Source organism: Notothenia rossii, assembly GCF_949606895.1.
Source record: "Notothenia rossii genome assembly, contig: scaffold_272, whole genome shotgun sequence".
Taxonomy (NCBI): Eukaryota; Metazoa; Chordata; class Actinopteri; order Perciformes; family Nototheniidae; genus Notothenia; species Notothenia rossii.
This window is the reverse complement of record NW_027640107.1, coordinates 41,871-55,494: the sequence shown is the minus strand read 5'-3', so window position 1 is coordinate 55,494 and position 13,624 is coordinate 41,871. Positions and strand designations below refer to the sequence as shown.

Sequence of the window (13,624 nt, the reverse complement as noted above, 5' to 3'; positions counted from 1 at the left end):
AACGGTGGAATAAAGTATTGACACAATTACATTTGAATAAAAATAAACAGCAAATAACATAGGCCATAAACGTGCAGTATAAAACACAACAGTCGAGAAGACATGTCACAAATAAGACCTATGTTGTACTGTTAATGTGTTTATACTACGCGTTTATACTTGTACTTTATATTATTATGTAAAGTATAGGTATCAACGAGTATGTATTTATACATGAGTAATAGTCTGTTTTTGAATGCAAAATGGAAAGTCGAGGGGTATGTATAACGTCAAGTTAATATCATTAAAATGATCAATGTTAAGGCATGAGCTGGTTAACCCAAAATTAGAATTGTGGCTTAAATTGTAGTGGGTAACGTCATTTAGCGATGCTAACCTTTAGCTAGCGTCAACGCTAACGGGACGCAGTGCCTTTCACTTTCAACAGTAATGACATGATAAACTGTACACAAGATAACAGGGATAATGACAGAAAGTGTGGCTTAAACTGTAGCGGGTGACGTTATAGCATATCAAATTAGAGTTTGATAGATATTTCACTGAAGGACGCTGTCCCTAAACTAGCGGCCGTTAACAGTAACATGGCCACGTGAATATTCTTTGAGTTTTATGTTCAGAAAGCGCTATAGATGCAGAAAATAGCAGTTTCGGAATATCACATTTGAATAACTTTTGATAGAGGGTGCCAAATTCTCCCCCATTAATCCCATATAATTACATTATAGTTGGCTTTCCTAGCATGTATGCTACAAAGCTAAACAACAAGGCTACCTATAGCTAGACATCAGAGTTGGGTGTAACGCGTTACTGTAATACTATTACTTTTGTCGGTAACGGAGTAGTGTAACGCGCTACTTTTATAATTCAGTAATCACACTACAGTTACTAACATTGCCCCGACACAAGTTACTTTGTTACTTACTAAAAATCTGTCATAATCACACTGACAGACAAGAGGGGTTTCCGCCGCAGGTTTATATGTACGTAATCTGCGCGTCCACATCTCCACGTGCAGTGCTGCATAAACATGGCTGAGTTCGTCCGAAGAATAGACAGGAATGTGACGGTGAGGTGCAAACTGTGTCCAGGCCAGAAGCTGTTATCCACTGCTGTAAACACCACGTCAAACATTAACAAACACCTGCAAAGAACACATGCTAAGGTGAAGCTAACGCAAAGGCTATTTGTTGTTTGTTTATATCACGCAGTCTGTTCTTCTTCTCTGTCTTCCGGTTGTTGCCTGTTTTGAATGACGAATACACACTACCGCCGCCTGATGGTATGGAGAGTTATTGCCATTCACGCATGCGCAGTTCGTACACACACACACACACACACACACGTGTACCTGCAGGTCTGCTCCAGGTTCTGCCAGGTGAAGTCGGTGTCATTATCCACGTCTTTAGGCGGCTCTTCTGATGATTTAGCAGCTTCACTTGTAGCTTCGGTGCTGCTAGCCTCTTTCTTCTTGTGAATTATATTCTTTTTAGAAAAGAAGTCAAGTAAAAATGTTTGCCTGCCATTATAGAGCTTTTTCGTTAGCGTTCTTGAGGGAAAACAAAAACCGGCGAGCTGGCCGTGGGTGCACTGGGGGTGTGTGTCAGTGGACGTTTAAATGTTTGCACAAGTGGGAGACATACGATGATCCCTCTGTTTCCCACAGGAGGGCGCCAAGTATTTCCCCCAAAAGTGTGTGTGTGCACCCTGGTTTGGTGTCTTGTGTTTTGGCCGACATGTGTGTGTTTTACTCAAAATTGCATATTTCTGCAATTAATTAATAACTTTTCAAAGGAAGCTCTGTTTGTTTCAGGCTCAGTCTGTAGTCGGCAAGACATAGGACGACATGAAGTGTAGATATGGCACATGTTCAGATTCTGCTATTTCTGCAGAAATAGCAGAATCTGAACTACCAGTTTTCATCGCATGACTCTGTCTCCTGCATTAAAACAGTTCCCCCCGAGTTTTAAGACCAATGTACCCATGTTTAGAACACTATTCCCGGGTAAAAATGGTGTGTGCACACCCTGGTTGTCTAAAGTGCTGTGGAGCAGCCTGTTCTCTGGGTAAAGTCTTGTGAAATTAGCTACCATAACTATTTTTCAAAAGTTAATCAACAAAGAATGTAACATAAAGTACAAGTAGCCTAATAACTCCAGGTGAAGTGATTAAAGGGACACTATATGAATTAGCTGGGTGTAGCATGTGGAATGAGCTTACATTTTAAGGTTGAGATGTGGCTAGTAATGTATAGTAAGAAATAGACTCGTTTAGGAGCCGGATGTGCATGAAAAACTACGGACAAAGACAGTTCAATTTCTTCAAATATTTTATTTTAACACACACAGACACACACACACACACACACACACACACACACACACACACACACACACACACACACACACACACACACACACACACACACACACACACACACACACACACACACACACACACACAGTTCAGTCTGAGTACAGTGTGTATGTAGTATGTTTATTCATTTGGAAGGCTGCAGTCAGGAGGATTTACCTCAAATTTCACTACTGCGTTTGCAGCTATTCTATGCCGCAAAAGCATGATGGCCACGCAGTAGCTGCGTAGTGAGGTGACGGCAGCTTTAGGAAGGGAATGGCCGACCACCAGTCTAGACTTGAAAAAGTCCATGTCATCCTCTGCTGCAGCAAGGATGTCAATGTCGTGCGACCTAATGCCATTCAAGTAACACACATACACAGAAACATTATGGTTAGAAATGGCCCAAGCATGGTCTCTGCGATACATCTCGTGTCAGTGCAATAATACCAACAATATGGTTTGGTAATATCAGTGTTTTAATAAAAGAGCACATGTTCAATGTGAAAAGTGACCGTAGATAGATTACTTCAGTTGCAATTTGGTTACTATATATATTTCAGTGATGCAATCACAGGTATGGTGAAAAAAGAGAGAACTATTCGAAGCAGAAAAAACAGCGTAATATCTGACAATGACAGATTTTTCTTTTTGGATATTTTACAAATCACTCCCCTTTCAAACTCTATTCTTGTTATTTTTAACAACTTTTTTTTGTTACTGTCATATAGTATTTGATACCTGTTAATAATTGAGTCTCTAATGTCTCATTAATAACTATAATGATCATATCAAGGTGTGCCTTAACCTCACTGAGCTGAGGTTATTTGAGCCTCTCAGGAGAGAGCTCTATTCCACCTGGTTGGAGAAAAGCTCTTTAAATTCGTTAGCATAGCTAGCTAACCAGATGCTAATAACAACAGATCGCCACTGTGCTTACAACTAAAGACACAGCCACGCAAACACTGCGGCATGTGTACTGCTCCTTATAAGTAGTGCAATATTTGAAGAGCTGGAGCGGCGTTCCGGTGCTCTCCGTTACTCCTTTCAGACGAGACATAACCACGTGAAGACCTATGGTGAAGACACGTTACGCTCGTGTTGTGTTCAATGAACCTGTCCTTGGCCAGGAAAAACAGGCATTCGCTTGTTTAATTATTTTGCGATCTAGATTAATTCTTCTTTTTTGAAGTGAGAAGTTGTCCGTCCGACCCCCCCAAAACGAAAACTCTTCGGTTCTCCACGAATTACACAAGTCACCCAAATCAGCGTTAAAAAAGCGGGAGGCGCCGAAAAGCGACTAATTTGCATCACTGATATTTATAACAAATGATAATAATAATTAAAAAATTAAAAACACCTTGAATCTCAGTGGGGGCGCGGGGCTCCGTTGGCCAAGACAATGGTAGGGGAAACACTGAATATTCATACCCCTTTGATGGTTCAATGTGCTGGTAGGTCGGAGGACTGTCAGCCACTAACAACCCCCGACTCTCAAGGCGTTGGCACAGGGCGACACAGGATGCAGCGTCTTTACAGAACGTCTCCAGCTCAGAGAACTTCCACACCCTGCCCTCTCTGTTGAAGTGCTTCTGGGAAGTCTTGGCCCTCACTTCCTCCATCTCTCGCTGCTCCGGGGTGTGTTCTTTCATGCAAACCCTGTGCAGGTGAGTTCCGATTGAAAGCTGAGGGGTGTTGCAGAGCAGGCAGAACACAACCCTTCTCTCCATTGCCCTGTGAACAGAGAGGGAATGAGAGAGGGAATGAGAGAGAGACATAGAGAGAGATATATTATTTAGTATAAATACAAAGGCTACTTATTACCTCTCAGGCGCGCTCGTCTCCATCGCAGCCATATCGAAATGATGGCTCTTCAGCAGACCCCCATTTTATTATATCCCTAGCCGGGCTTGTTTTTGTGGACATTCAAGCCCGCGGACTATTTACAGTCATGTGTCAAAACACTTCATACCCCAGAAATCTCCCCAGCCTGGTCTGGTCAGGGTCATCTGTAGCCCCAAGCTTCCCTGGCCTGAGATGGCATGACTTTTAAGCATTACTTTGCACTATGCCAAATGTATCTGACGGCTTTAGTTACTGTACATATTGAAGTGATTGGCTAATATATTGTCCCTATATTTTTGAATGTATACATTCAAATAACATGCTAATATAAAATGTAAATCAACTCGTAAATATTAAATGCTGAGTTGAGATATCCAGCAGCAGCGTCATACACATTATTTTCGGCAGTCAGCATGTCGTTGTGTCCCTGGGCAAGACACTTCACCCCAAATTGCTCTTGTGGGGGTTGCCCAGAGTATTGAGCACGTAAGTTGCTTTGGATAAAAGCGTCTAACAAATAATGATGAAGCCATGTCTATGAGCTTATATTATTTAAAACCTCTTAAGCCCCACGGACCCGGTTCCGGGGCCGAAATCGCGTCATTTGCAGGAAAAAACGTCTAAGGAACCTTAATATTGAATAAACTATGAATATTTGATATTAATATAACGGGGAAAAAACTAATTTAACTGATCTTTTTCATTTTCTTTAAAAAAAAAACACACAATGCTAACAGTGAGCCTCTGAATTAGCCCCGAGCGAAAAATGCTAACCTATTACTGCACCGAAAATCACTCCTAGCTCCCTTATTACTTATCCTAGCAGCACATCCAACACATCGTTTATGATCATAAAGACACAGAATCTAACGGTGCCCACCTCAACACTGAAAGATACAAACTCGCGACGTTATCAACAAAAATGTACATCAAAACAAGTGGCGCTAGGTAGCCCACAACCCTATGGCTTACCTTTGTCTGGTCGAAACTGGTCTTCAATGGCATTAAAACGATAACAACGATGATGAAGTTAATCCATAGGTTAATATCCAATGTGGCTGTGTCCCCTTTGAAATGTTCTGATAATCTATAAGTAATAAAACTGCAATTCCGTTTTAAAATAGTAGAGCAGGGTTAGGCCATCTTTTTTTTTTAAGATGAGTGTGTGCGGGACGATTTCCCTTCGATTCTATTGGCTCTAACGATCAGGAAGAGATGTCATATGTCAAAATCGAAGAAGGGGGGCCAGATATGGAAAATCCACCCAAATGGCCCCAGAAGAGTTTTTTTTGCTAAATCTGTCTAAAAAGGTCAAATATCACTTGTTTTGCATCAATCTTGATACAGGGTACTTATTATATGTTGTACTTTGGATTCCTAAAGCTTTTAGTCTAGTAACCCTTCATCCAAGGTTAGTTTTCACTATAAGTACAACATATATTTTGGACGGACACTATAATTTACAGTTTTTTACCATGTTCAATCTGAGTTTTCTTTAAAATAAAAAACATCTATATTGATTCTGACTTTTCTACATCCAACTCACAGGTTTATTATTACTCTGAGAAAAAAGATTATTAATTTAACCCTTTTAGAAGATATGGTCATTTGTTCTGGGAATGTCATTTTTGAGCCTGAAACCTGAAAAACAGGCTTGGGGCTTAAGTTAATAGTTATCCATTTATTTTATTGTTCTTTTTTTTTTAAAAGTAAATCTTCCTTTTAATTCTTATTTAAGTTTATCAAATAAGTTGTACTGTGCCTCTGTTTTTGTAAAGGCAGCCTTTGGGCACCGGGGGAGGGGAGACCGGCTCATTATAAATATGGGAAACAGGTGGTAGTGCGCGGCGCACCCGGTAGGCCTATTGTTTTTTACCATCGGGTAAGAAGGAAGAAAAGGCTTGATGTGTGTATAATAAATTGCACGAAAACGACTTTTGTTCGGACCTTGATTTTTACCAATGCGTAAGATTCGCTGACGGGTGCCTCAGCGGCACTTTGCTTTGAGTTATATTTCTTTCTTATATTTTTATGATTTTGGCCGCTTTATAGTAAAAAACCTGCCTCATTAATGGATACTATTTTTTGGAAACCCCTTTTCTGTGGATGGCCCGCTGCAAAGAGGGATACAAAGATTTCCTTATTGAAACCTCCGTGAGTCGCGTGGAAACACAAAAGAGAGGAGGACTGACGCCGGCCTCGTTTTGGAAATGTTTGTACGCGAGGCAGTGCGCGTGGGACTCGTGAGTAAAAGAGGAAAACACGAATGAGTCATGCTTGTTGTGATTTAATTAATGAATGCAGACGCAAATGAACATATGAGCCAAACGAGTCAAATGTTATGGCTAGAATGATTAAACGCTTCATCAAAGGAATAAGGACGTCTGTGCAGGCCAGTTTTACGCACGCTGCGGAGAGCAGCATTATGCATAGCCGTGGGAACATGTTTCAAATGGGGGGGGGGGGCTGTGGGGATGACACCAGGGCTGGTTCTGACCAATGTGCTGCCCTATAGGCAAGATTTTAGCTGGCAATGAAAAACCTCTACAAAAGACCAATACACTACAAAAAGAGAAACATATTGACATGGTGGACAGCTTATATAACAAGGCTTCACATTTATTTAGTATTATAACATGTTTTAATTGGAGGGGTGGACTTCACATCCTCTAGGGGGGTCCGGGGGTGCCCCCCCGGGAAGATTTTTTTAACATTTTAAAGTCAAATGCTTCAACCTGTTGCACTTTGAGCGCCCAAATACTAGACTGATCTAGAGGGTACAACAGATCGGTTTGCATTTTATTAATCAAATAAGTATGTGAACATTTCCAATAACCTACCATAGCCAATAAAAAATAAATGTAACTTATTTTATTTGTATTGTTCATTCATATCTTATTTTACCAGTTAACATTTATTTATTTATGCATATTTTTAAATTTCTCCAGTTTCAAACAATATTTTTGGTTCACTGTCCTATAGTAGGGTATACATTGGAATGATTTCAAACCTGTTTTGATTTATCCTAATAATTATAAAGGTGTGCCTTGGAAATATTTGTTTACATAAATAGTGATCAAAACGTTTGAGACTCACTGAGATAACCATCAATCAATCAATCAATCAATCAATGTTTATTTATATAGCCCAATATCACAAATGTTACATTTGTCTCAGTGGACTTCACAGTTTGTACAGAATATCAGTATATATAACGTATCCCCGCGGTATCCCCTCTCTCTATCTCTCTCACTTTGGCTGTGAGTTGCGGGCGCCTGCTAAGCCAACATCCCTCACTTTCATCACTACAGCGCCCATCGTACAGGGCAAATGGAAAATGTAACCGGGTTGAAATTAGGGTGTTATCTTTATTTAATTATGAATGTTGTTACATCAAGGCTGAAAATTCTTTTTTTTTGGTATTATATCTTGTGGAAGTGCAGATCCCCTGTCCTCCACCAGGGGGTGCTGCAGCACCCTCAGCACCCCTACTTCCCACGGCCCTGGCATTATGGATTAACGTGGACGCAATCTGATCAAAGGAGTTGAATACCATTTTTTTTTTAAAAGCAACTCTCAATAAAAATGACTGAACCTAAAACTGTCATGGAGGCAGAGGATCTTTTACAAGTAACATGTAATGTAATGAATGATATCAGTCTAAGTTATGGTAATCAGTTAAAATACCTGGTATTGGTGGTCATTTTGTTTCATGTTTATCCCGTCTCTAATGGCTCGTCCATTGTATGCTAGAAATAAATAATCACATCAATTCAACAACAAGTCACACATGCAGAATTCTCACTGCGTTTCATCTACTTGTAGGGCAGGACTAAAGTGAATTGAAAAGACTGAGAAAGCAGGTCTTTATTAATAAATAAAGACAGTGGAACATAGGGGAAGAACAACAACACTGGCTGGGGGTTAGGGTTAGGCTAACCCCAAACCCTAACCCAGAGATGTCATGACTTAGCAATTGGCTTTTGGGGGCATGTATTTGTGCTTTGACGATATAAAGGCAGCAGGTGAGGAGAATACAATGATTTGTCTTTGCCTTTGGTGACACACAGAGCTTGGAGACGTTTTTGGAGACCCAACTTTTCTCTGTTTCTATACAGTCCATAGGGAGGGCAGCCGGACAGAAGTGAGACATGAGCCATACAGCTGCATTCCGGTGCACTTCGACAAGCAAAAGGTGAGGAAACTTTACCGTGCTCAGCTCACAGATCATTCAAATCACTCAAACACTGAAATCTCTGCTTATTTGTGAAATGACAGAATGGAGCACAGCCTTCTGGATCCTTCCGGGGACGACGATAGCACCGATATATTTGAGATGAACGATGCCCAGCATTCAGTTGCTGGCTCAGACTGCTCGGCCCTGGATGTTCAAGAGCGCAGAGACGTTACCCAGCAGGTATTTATGCAGGTGTTCCAGGACGAGGTGGGGCAGATGAGGTCCCTTATATCCAGCATCAGCCAGGAGTGGAAGAGTGAGCTCCAGGACCTGCAAGAACAGATGACCCAGCAGATAGATGTGAGGTTCGGGGAGAGGTGGAGCCAGGTTCAGGAAGAGCTGGGGGTGTATCTGGCAGGGAGAGAGGCAACCCTGGGTCAGAGATTCAGGGACCTCGGGGACAGTCTCTCTGCCCGGCTCGATTTATTCCACACCCTGATCCCCCAAGGACCCCCAAGGACCCAGCCAGAGGCAGGCATGTTCAACCCGTTTTTTTCTCTCTGCACTTTTCAGTGGAACATTTTAAAATAGTGTTTTTGTCATTATTATTATTATTATTATTATTATTATTATTCACTGTGGTTTTCAGAATGATTTTTAAGTGCAATAAATCATGTCTCTGTCCCACTTCCAGATCAGCAGCAAGAAGAGCCAGGTTCACAAACGCCACCGCCTGCAGGAGCCGCAGCACCACCCCCGTCACCTCCATCACCTCCATCCCCTGCATCACCGCAGGCCGTGAGTACCAGCCCAGGTTCACAGACGCCATCGCCCAGGGTCCAGAGGACAGAGGCCAAGAGCCTAGAAGAGCTGGATGCAGACCTGGCGGAAGTACTTCGCCCTCACTATTCTGAGAACATTACGCCATAGGAAAAACTCTCCTCTCTCCAGCGGGCTTTCTTCCTCTGGAAGCTGGATGTCCTGCAAATAAAAGGTAACTAACAAACACAAATGTGCAACTGCTTATTGGCAAGGGAATGACATCTGATGCATGTACTAATGTAAATGTTCCTTCTCAGAAACCAAGGACCTGAACCTCAAGGCGGAGGTCATAGCCATTGATGGGGAGGCAAAGGGCATCTGGCTTCCCGGGTGGAGGCCAAAAGATACAGCATGTCTCCAGGCCTACCTGGGGGAGAGGATAAAGTCTGCCCTGAGTAAGAGGCGCCGCTCAGACCAACTGAAGTGCGATTTGCACACTAAGTTCAGGAGGTTCTTTAACCCAGACCATGACTAGTGGGTTCTGGGTACTTTGTATATATTTGAATTTGTTTGCTGTGTATTTTATTCTTGTGTGTTTTTACTGTTTATTATTGTTATTATTTGTTATATTATTGTAAATAGTTCAACTTTATTTGTTACTGTTCCTTTATTTATGTTCAATTAATGCTCTTTTTTCTCACAAAGATATTTGTCTGTGATTTCAACTCATTCCATCTGTCACTTTAAAAGAAATAGCTAAATCACCACACTCCAGGTGGACTTTTCAGAGGACAGCCTGTGTTTGTCAGGTGGGAAGCTGCTTAGTTGAAAGAGGGCAGTCTGCAGTCTACAGTTATACAGTTCTACAGCTCACACATACCAAGCGGTTTATGATATGAATACATGTAACAACATTCTGATATTAAAGGGAGAGTCCCCCCTTTAATATCATGCATGACACGGTCAATTTGAAGCTAGTCCAGGGCAAGTTTCAGGCAGTAATGAGAGTGACACTATGTGAAGCAGGCAAGTACATTTTTGTGTCCAGTCGGTGGTGGTAGAGGAACATCCATATACTTTCAACCACACAACAACTCACACACGCTGAATAATAGCAAATATATATATTTATATATGTAAATACAAATTTAATAACTCAAAAACATGAGTATAAGTATTAAATATAACAGTATTTTGAAAACTATAACACAAATTAAGAAGAACAATCCAATACATCAATAATTATAATCACAATATAACAAAAGATATGTTTGTTTGTTTACTTTGTTTTGACTGAGCAACCATTCACCTTCATTGATTCAGTATAAAGTAGGGCAACAACATAAACACAGGTAAAAAAGCTCAAGTGGATACAAATCAGATTATGTGTACAATTATGTACAGGGAGGCTGTGGTGCAGCGCGTTGGCGTTGGGATCAGGGGAGCACAGGTTCAAACCCCACTGCAGTCAGCATGTCGTTGTGTCTCCCTCCCTGGGCAAGACACTTCACCCCACAGTATTGAGCAGCAGGCCGGGCTGGCAGCAATAGCAGGCCGGGCGGCGGCAGCAGTTTCAGGCTGGACAGACACATCAGGAAGGAGAGCAGCAGCTTCGGGCCCGACAGTGCCTCCAGGTCGGTAAGCAGTTGCTTTGGGCCTTTTCTTGATCATATCTAAACATGTACCAAACAAAGCACATTTGAATTAGGATTATTATTTTTGAACATGTTTTCCTTCATACATTAACTGTGTCTCACTTGCCTTCTTCCACAGCCTGGCTCGTAGCTACCAGTTCAGCATCGTCCCCCGGCCACGAGGATGAGTCCACCGTGCTCGTCTGAGGTTAGTGAAAACAAATGTAATCACACACACACACACACACACACAGTGAGCTCTGCAGGTGTGTGTAGTGTTAGTGGTTCTAAAGGGTTCTCCTCTCACCTGTTCACAGATCAGCTCCCACTTCTTGTCGCTGTCGTAGGACCGGAGCAGACGCACTTTATCAGGAGGGAGGTTCATGGAGTTCTGGAGAAAGGAAGCATCTGTACTGTAAATATATATATATATTTGTGTATATATGTGTGTATATATATATTTACCAGATACAGATCATATATCTCTACTGTGTGTATATATATATATATATATATATATATATATATATATATATATATATATATGAACCAGATACACATCATATATCTCTACTGTATATATATATATATATATATATATATATATGAACCAGATACATATCATACTATGAACAAATATAAAAGCAACACTTTTGTTTTTGCTCCCATTGTCCATGAGCTGAAATCAAAGATCTAAGACTTTTTCTATGAACACAAAAGACCGTTTTCTCTCAAATATTGTTCACAAATTCTGACTGAATGTCCTCCAGAGCTGTGCATTTAATGTTAATCTCTCCACAGGCGTCTCAGAGAATCTGGCACATCCACCCGGCCTCAGAACCGCATACCAGGACCCCCACACCAGACGAGGACCCCACATCCAGCCTCTCCACATCCAGCCTCCCCACATCCAGACTCTCCGCATCCAACAGACCACAGACCTGATCTACTCTCTGTGAAGGAGACGTGTTGCGCTGCGTGAGGCCAGTGGTGTTCACATCAGACACTGACCTCCCCCCCCCCCCCCTCTCCACCAACCCGAGTAACCAATGTCTGCTTTCCAGACAGCTTAAAGCTCAGCTGTGAGGTGGGTTATTAAAACATGGATTGAAACCAATTTGTGAGGGTTAGTAATAATAGTAGTGATAACAGTAATAGGAGTGATATTGGTAATAATATTCTAATATTCAAGAGAAAATTGTCTTTTTTGTTCATAGAAAAGGTCTTATTAGAAATATGATGAACAATGGGAGCAAAAACTAAAGTTGTGTTTATATTTTATGTATTTACAACATATACACTATGTATGTATGTATGTGTATATATATACATATATATGTATGTATATATATACACATATATATGTATGTATACATATATGTATGTATATATATATATACACATATATATGTATGTATATGTATGTATGTGTATATGTATGTGTATATATATACACATATATATGTATGTATATGTATGTATGTGTATATGTATGTGTATATATATGTATGTGTATATATATGTGTGTATGTGTATGTGTGTATATATATGTGTGTATGTATATGTATGTATGTATATGTATGTGTATGTATGTGTATGTATGTATATGTGTATATGTATTTGTATACTTTGATACTGTATACTGTATATTAGTACATTATTTACTCGCCTATATTCTGTCTGAACAGTTTATCAACAGATGGAGGATCCTAACCTGACTACTGAAGGAAAACCAGAATAATACTTAAATGCATAATGATACAATACATATAGATACAAATAAGTGAAATTCATAAAACCCCAAAAAATAATAAAATAATGAAAAAGAAATATTAAAAAAAACGATGTATATAATCCCTGATCAGTGTGTCCATGAATTCACAGTACAACAAGCAATTTGTGTGTGTGTGTGTGCGTGCGTATATGTGTGCGCGTGTATTAAAAATGTATTGTGGTTTTCTATTCTGTGTAGCTTGTGTATTATGGATGTGTGTGTATAATGTGAATAATGGTATATATATATATATATATATATATAGTGTGCAGTGTGTATATAATGTATCATGTATATGTGTATTTACCATCGCGATGGAGAACCTCTCCTCCAGCTCGGTGGGTTCGGGCATCGGGAGGCGGGCCGGAGCGGCTCTGGACCGGATCACCGCGAGCTGGGACTCCATGCTCTCCGCGTTCCCCATCACTATCCCGGGTACACTGATCACTATCCCCGGTACACCGACCACACACGGTCCAGACGGCGGACACACACACGGTCGGTCTGTTGGAACATACCCACTGAACAGCGCGTCCCCCCCTCACATGATGGTCCGCCATCATGCAGCCGCGCTGAGGCCGTCTCTCCGTTTGCCCCTCCTGTCTGTCTGTCTGTCTGCCTGCCTGCCTGCCTGTCTGTCTGTCTCCCTCTTCCTGTCTGTCGTCACACGGTCAGGTGTCTCTCGCTCTCTCCCGTCTCTCTCTTTGTCTCCCGACTCTCCGCTGCTGGCGGAGCTCCGCCGCCGAGAGAGAGAGTGTGTGTATGTGTGTGTGTGTGTGTGAGAGAGTGTGTGTATGTGTGTGTGTGAGAGAGAGAGTGTGCGTGTGTGTGTGTGAGAGAGAGTGAGAGAGAGAGATGTGTCGCAGATCAGCCGTTTAATCCTCCCCCCCTCCCCCACAGGAAGAAAGAGGGCCCCCCCCACACAGCTGCAGTCTTTGTCTCTCTGCCCCCCCCCACCGGCCACAAGCCCTGTCCACAGATGATTACAAATAAACGCACACATATACATTTACTGTATACCTAAATATATGTGTGTGTGTTTATCATCATGTATTTGTACATGTTTCTCACACACACACG

At 41.4% G+C, this 13,624-nt stretch overlaps 2 protein-coding genes and 1 long non-coding RNA gene across 5 annotated transcripts; 2 read left to right on the top strand and 1 right to left on the bottom strand.

Moving 5' to 3' along the window:
• The first annotated feature begins 5,971 nt into the window (after positions 1-5,971).
• Positions 5,972-10,679, top strand: LOC307027096 (uncharacterized protein). Of its 3 annotated transcripts, XM_079695298.1 has the most exons (6): positions 5,972-6,440; positions 8,316-8,392; positions 8,476-8,909; positions 9,069-9,368; positions 9,454-9,591; positions 10,541-10,679. In XM_079695298.1, exons 2-4 carry the CDS (start codon positions 8,349-8,351, stop codon positions 9,302-9,304), a joined length of 714 nt encoding a protein of 237 aa, XP_079551424.1. In that variant the 5' UTR covers positions 5,972-6,440; positions 8,316-8,348; the 3' UTR covers positions 9,305-9,368; positions 9,454-9,591; positions 10,541-10,679. The 3 variants fall into 3 exon arrangements, with proteins under 3 accessions (XP_079551424.1, XP_079551422.1, XP_079551423.1); XM_079695296.1 differs by lacking the exon at positions 10,541-10,679 and having other exon boundaries at positions 9,454-9,844; XM_079695297.1 differs by lacking the exons at positions 5,972-6,440; positions 10,541-10,679 and having other exon boundaries at positions 7,748-8,392; positions 9,454-9,844.
• On the bottom strand, positions 10,246-13,342 carry LOC307027097 (uncharacterized protein). Its single transcript, XM_079695299.1, has 4 exons — positions 12,852-13,342; positions 11,078-11,161; positions 10,898-10,973; positions 10,246-10,809 (listed from the first exon to the last, which is right to left on the bottom strand). The coding sequence occupies exons 1-4, from the start codon at positions 12,966-12,968 to the stop codon at positions 10,589-10,591; spliced, it is 498 nt and encodes a 165-aa protein (XP_079551425.1). The 5' UTR covers positions 12,969-13,342; the 3' UTR covers positions 10,246-10,588.
• Positions 10,854-11,807, top strand: LOC307027098. The gene is made up of 3 exons (XR_013804526.1): positions 10,854-10,978; positions 11,088-11,185; positions 11,572-11,807. It is a non-coding gene; the product is annotated as an uncharacterized lncRNA (long non-coding RNA).
• Positions 13,343-13,624: the final 282 nt, after the last annotated feature.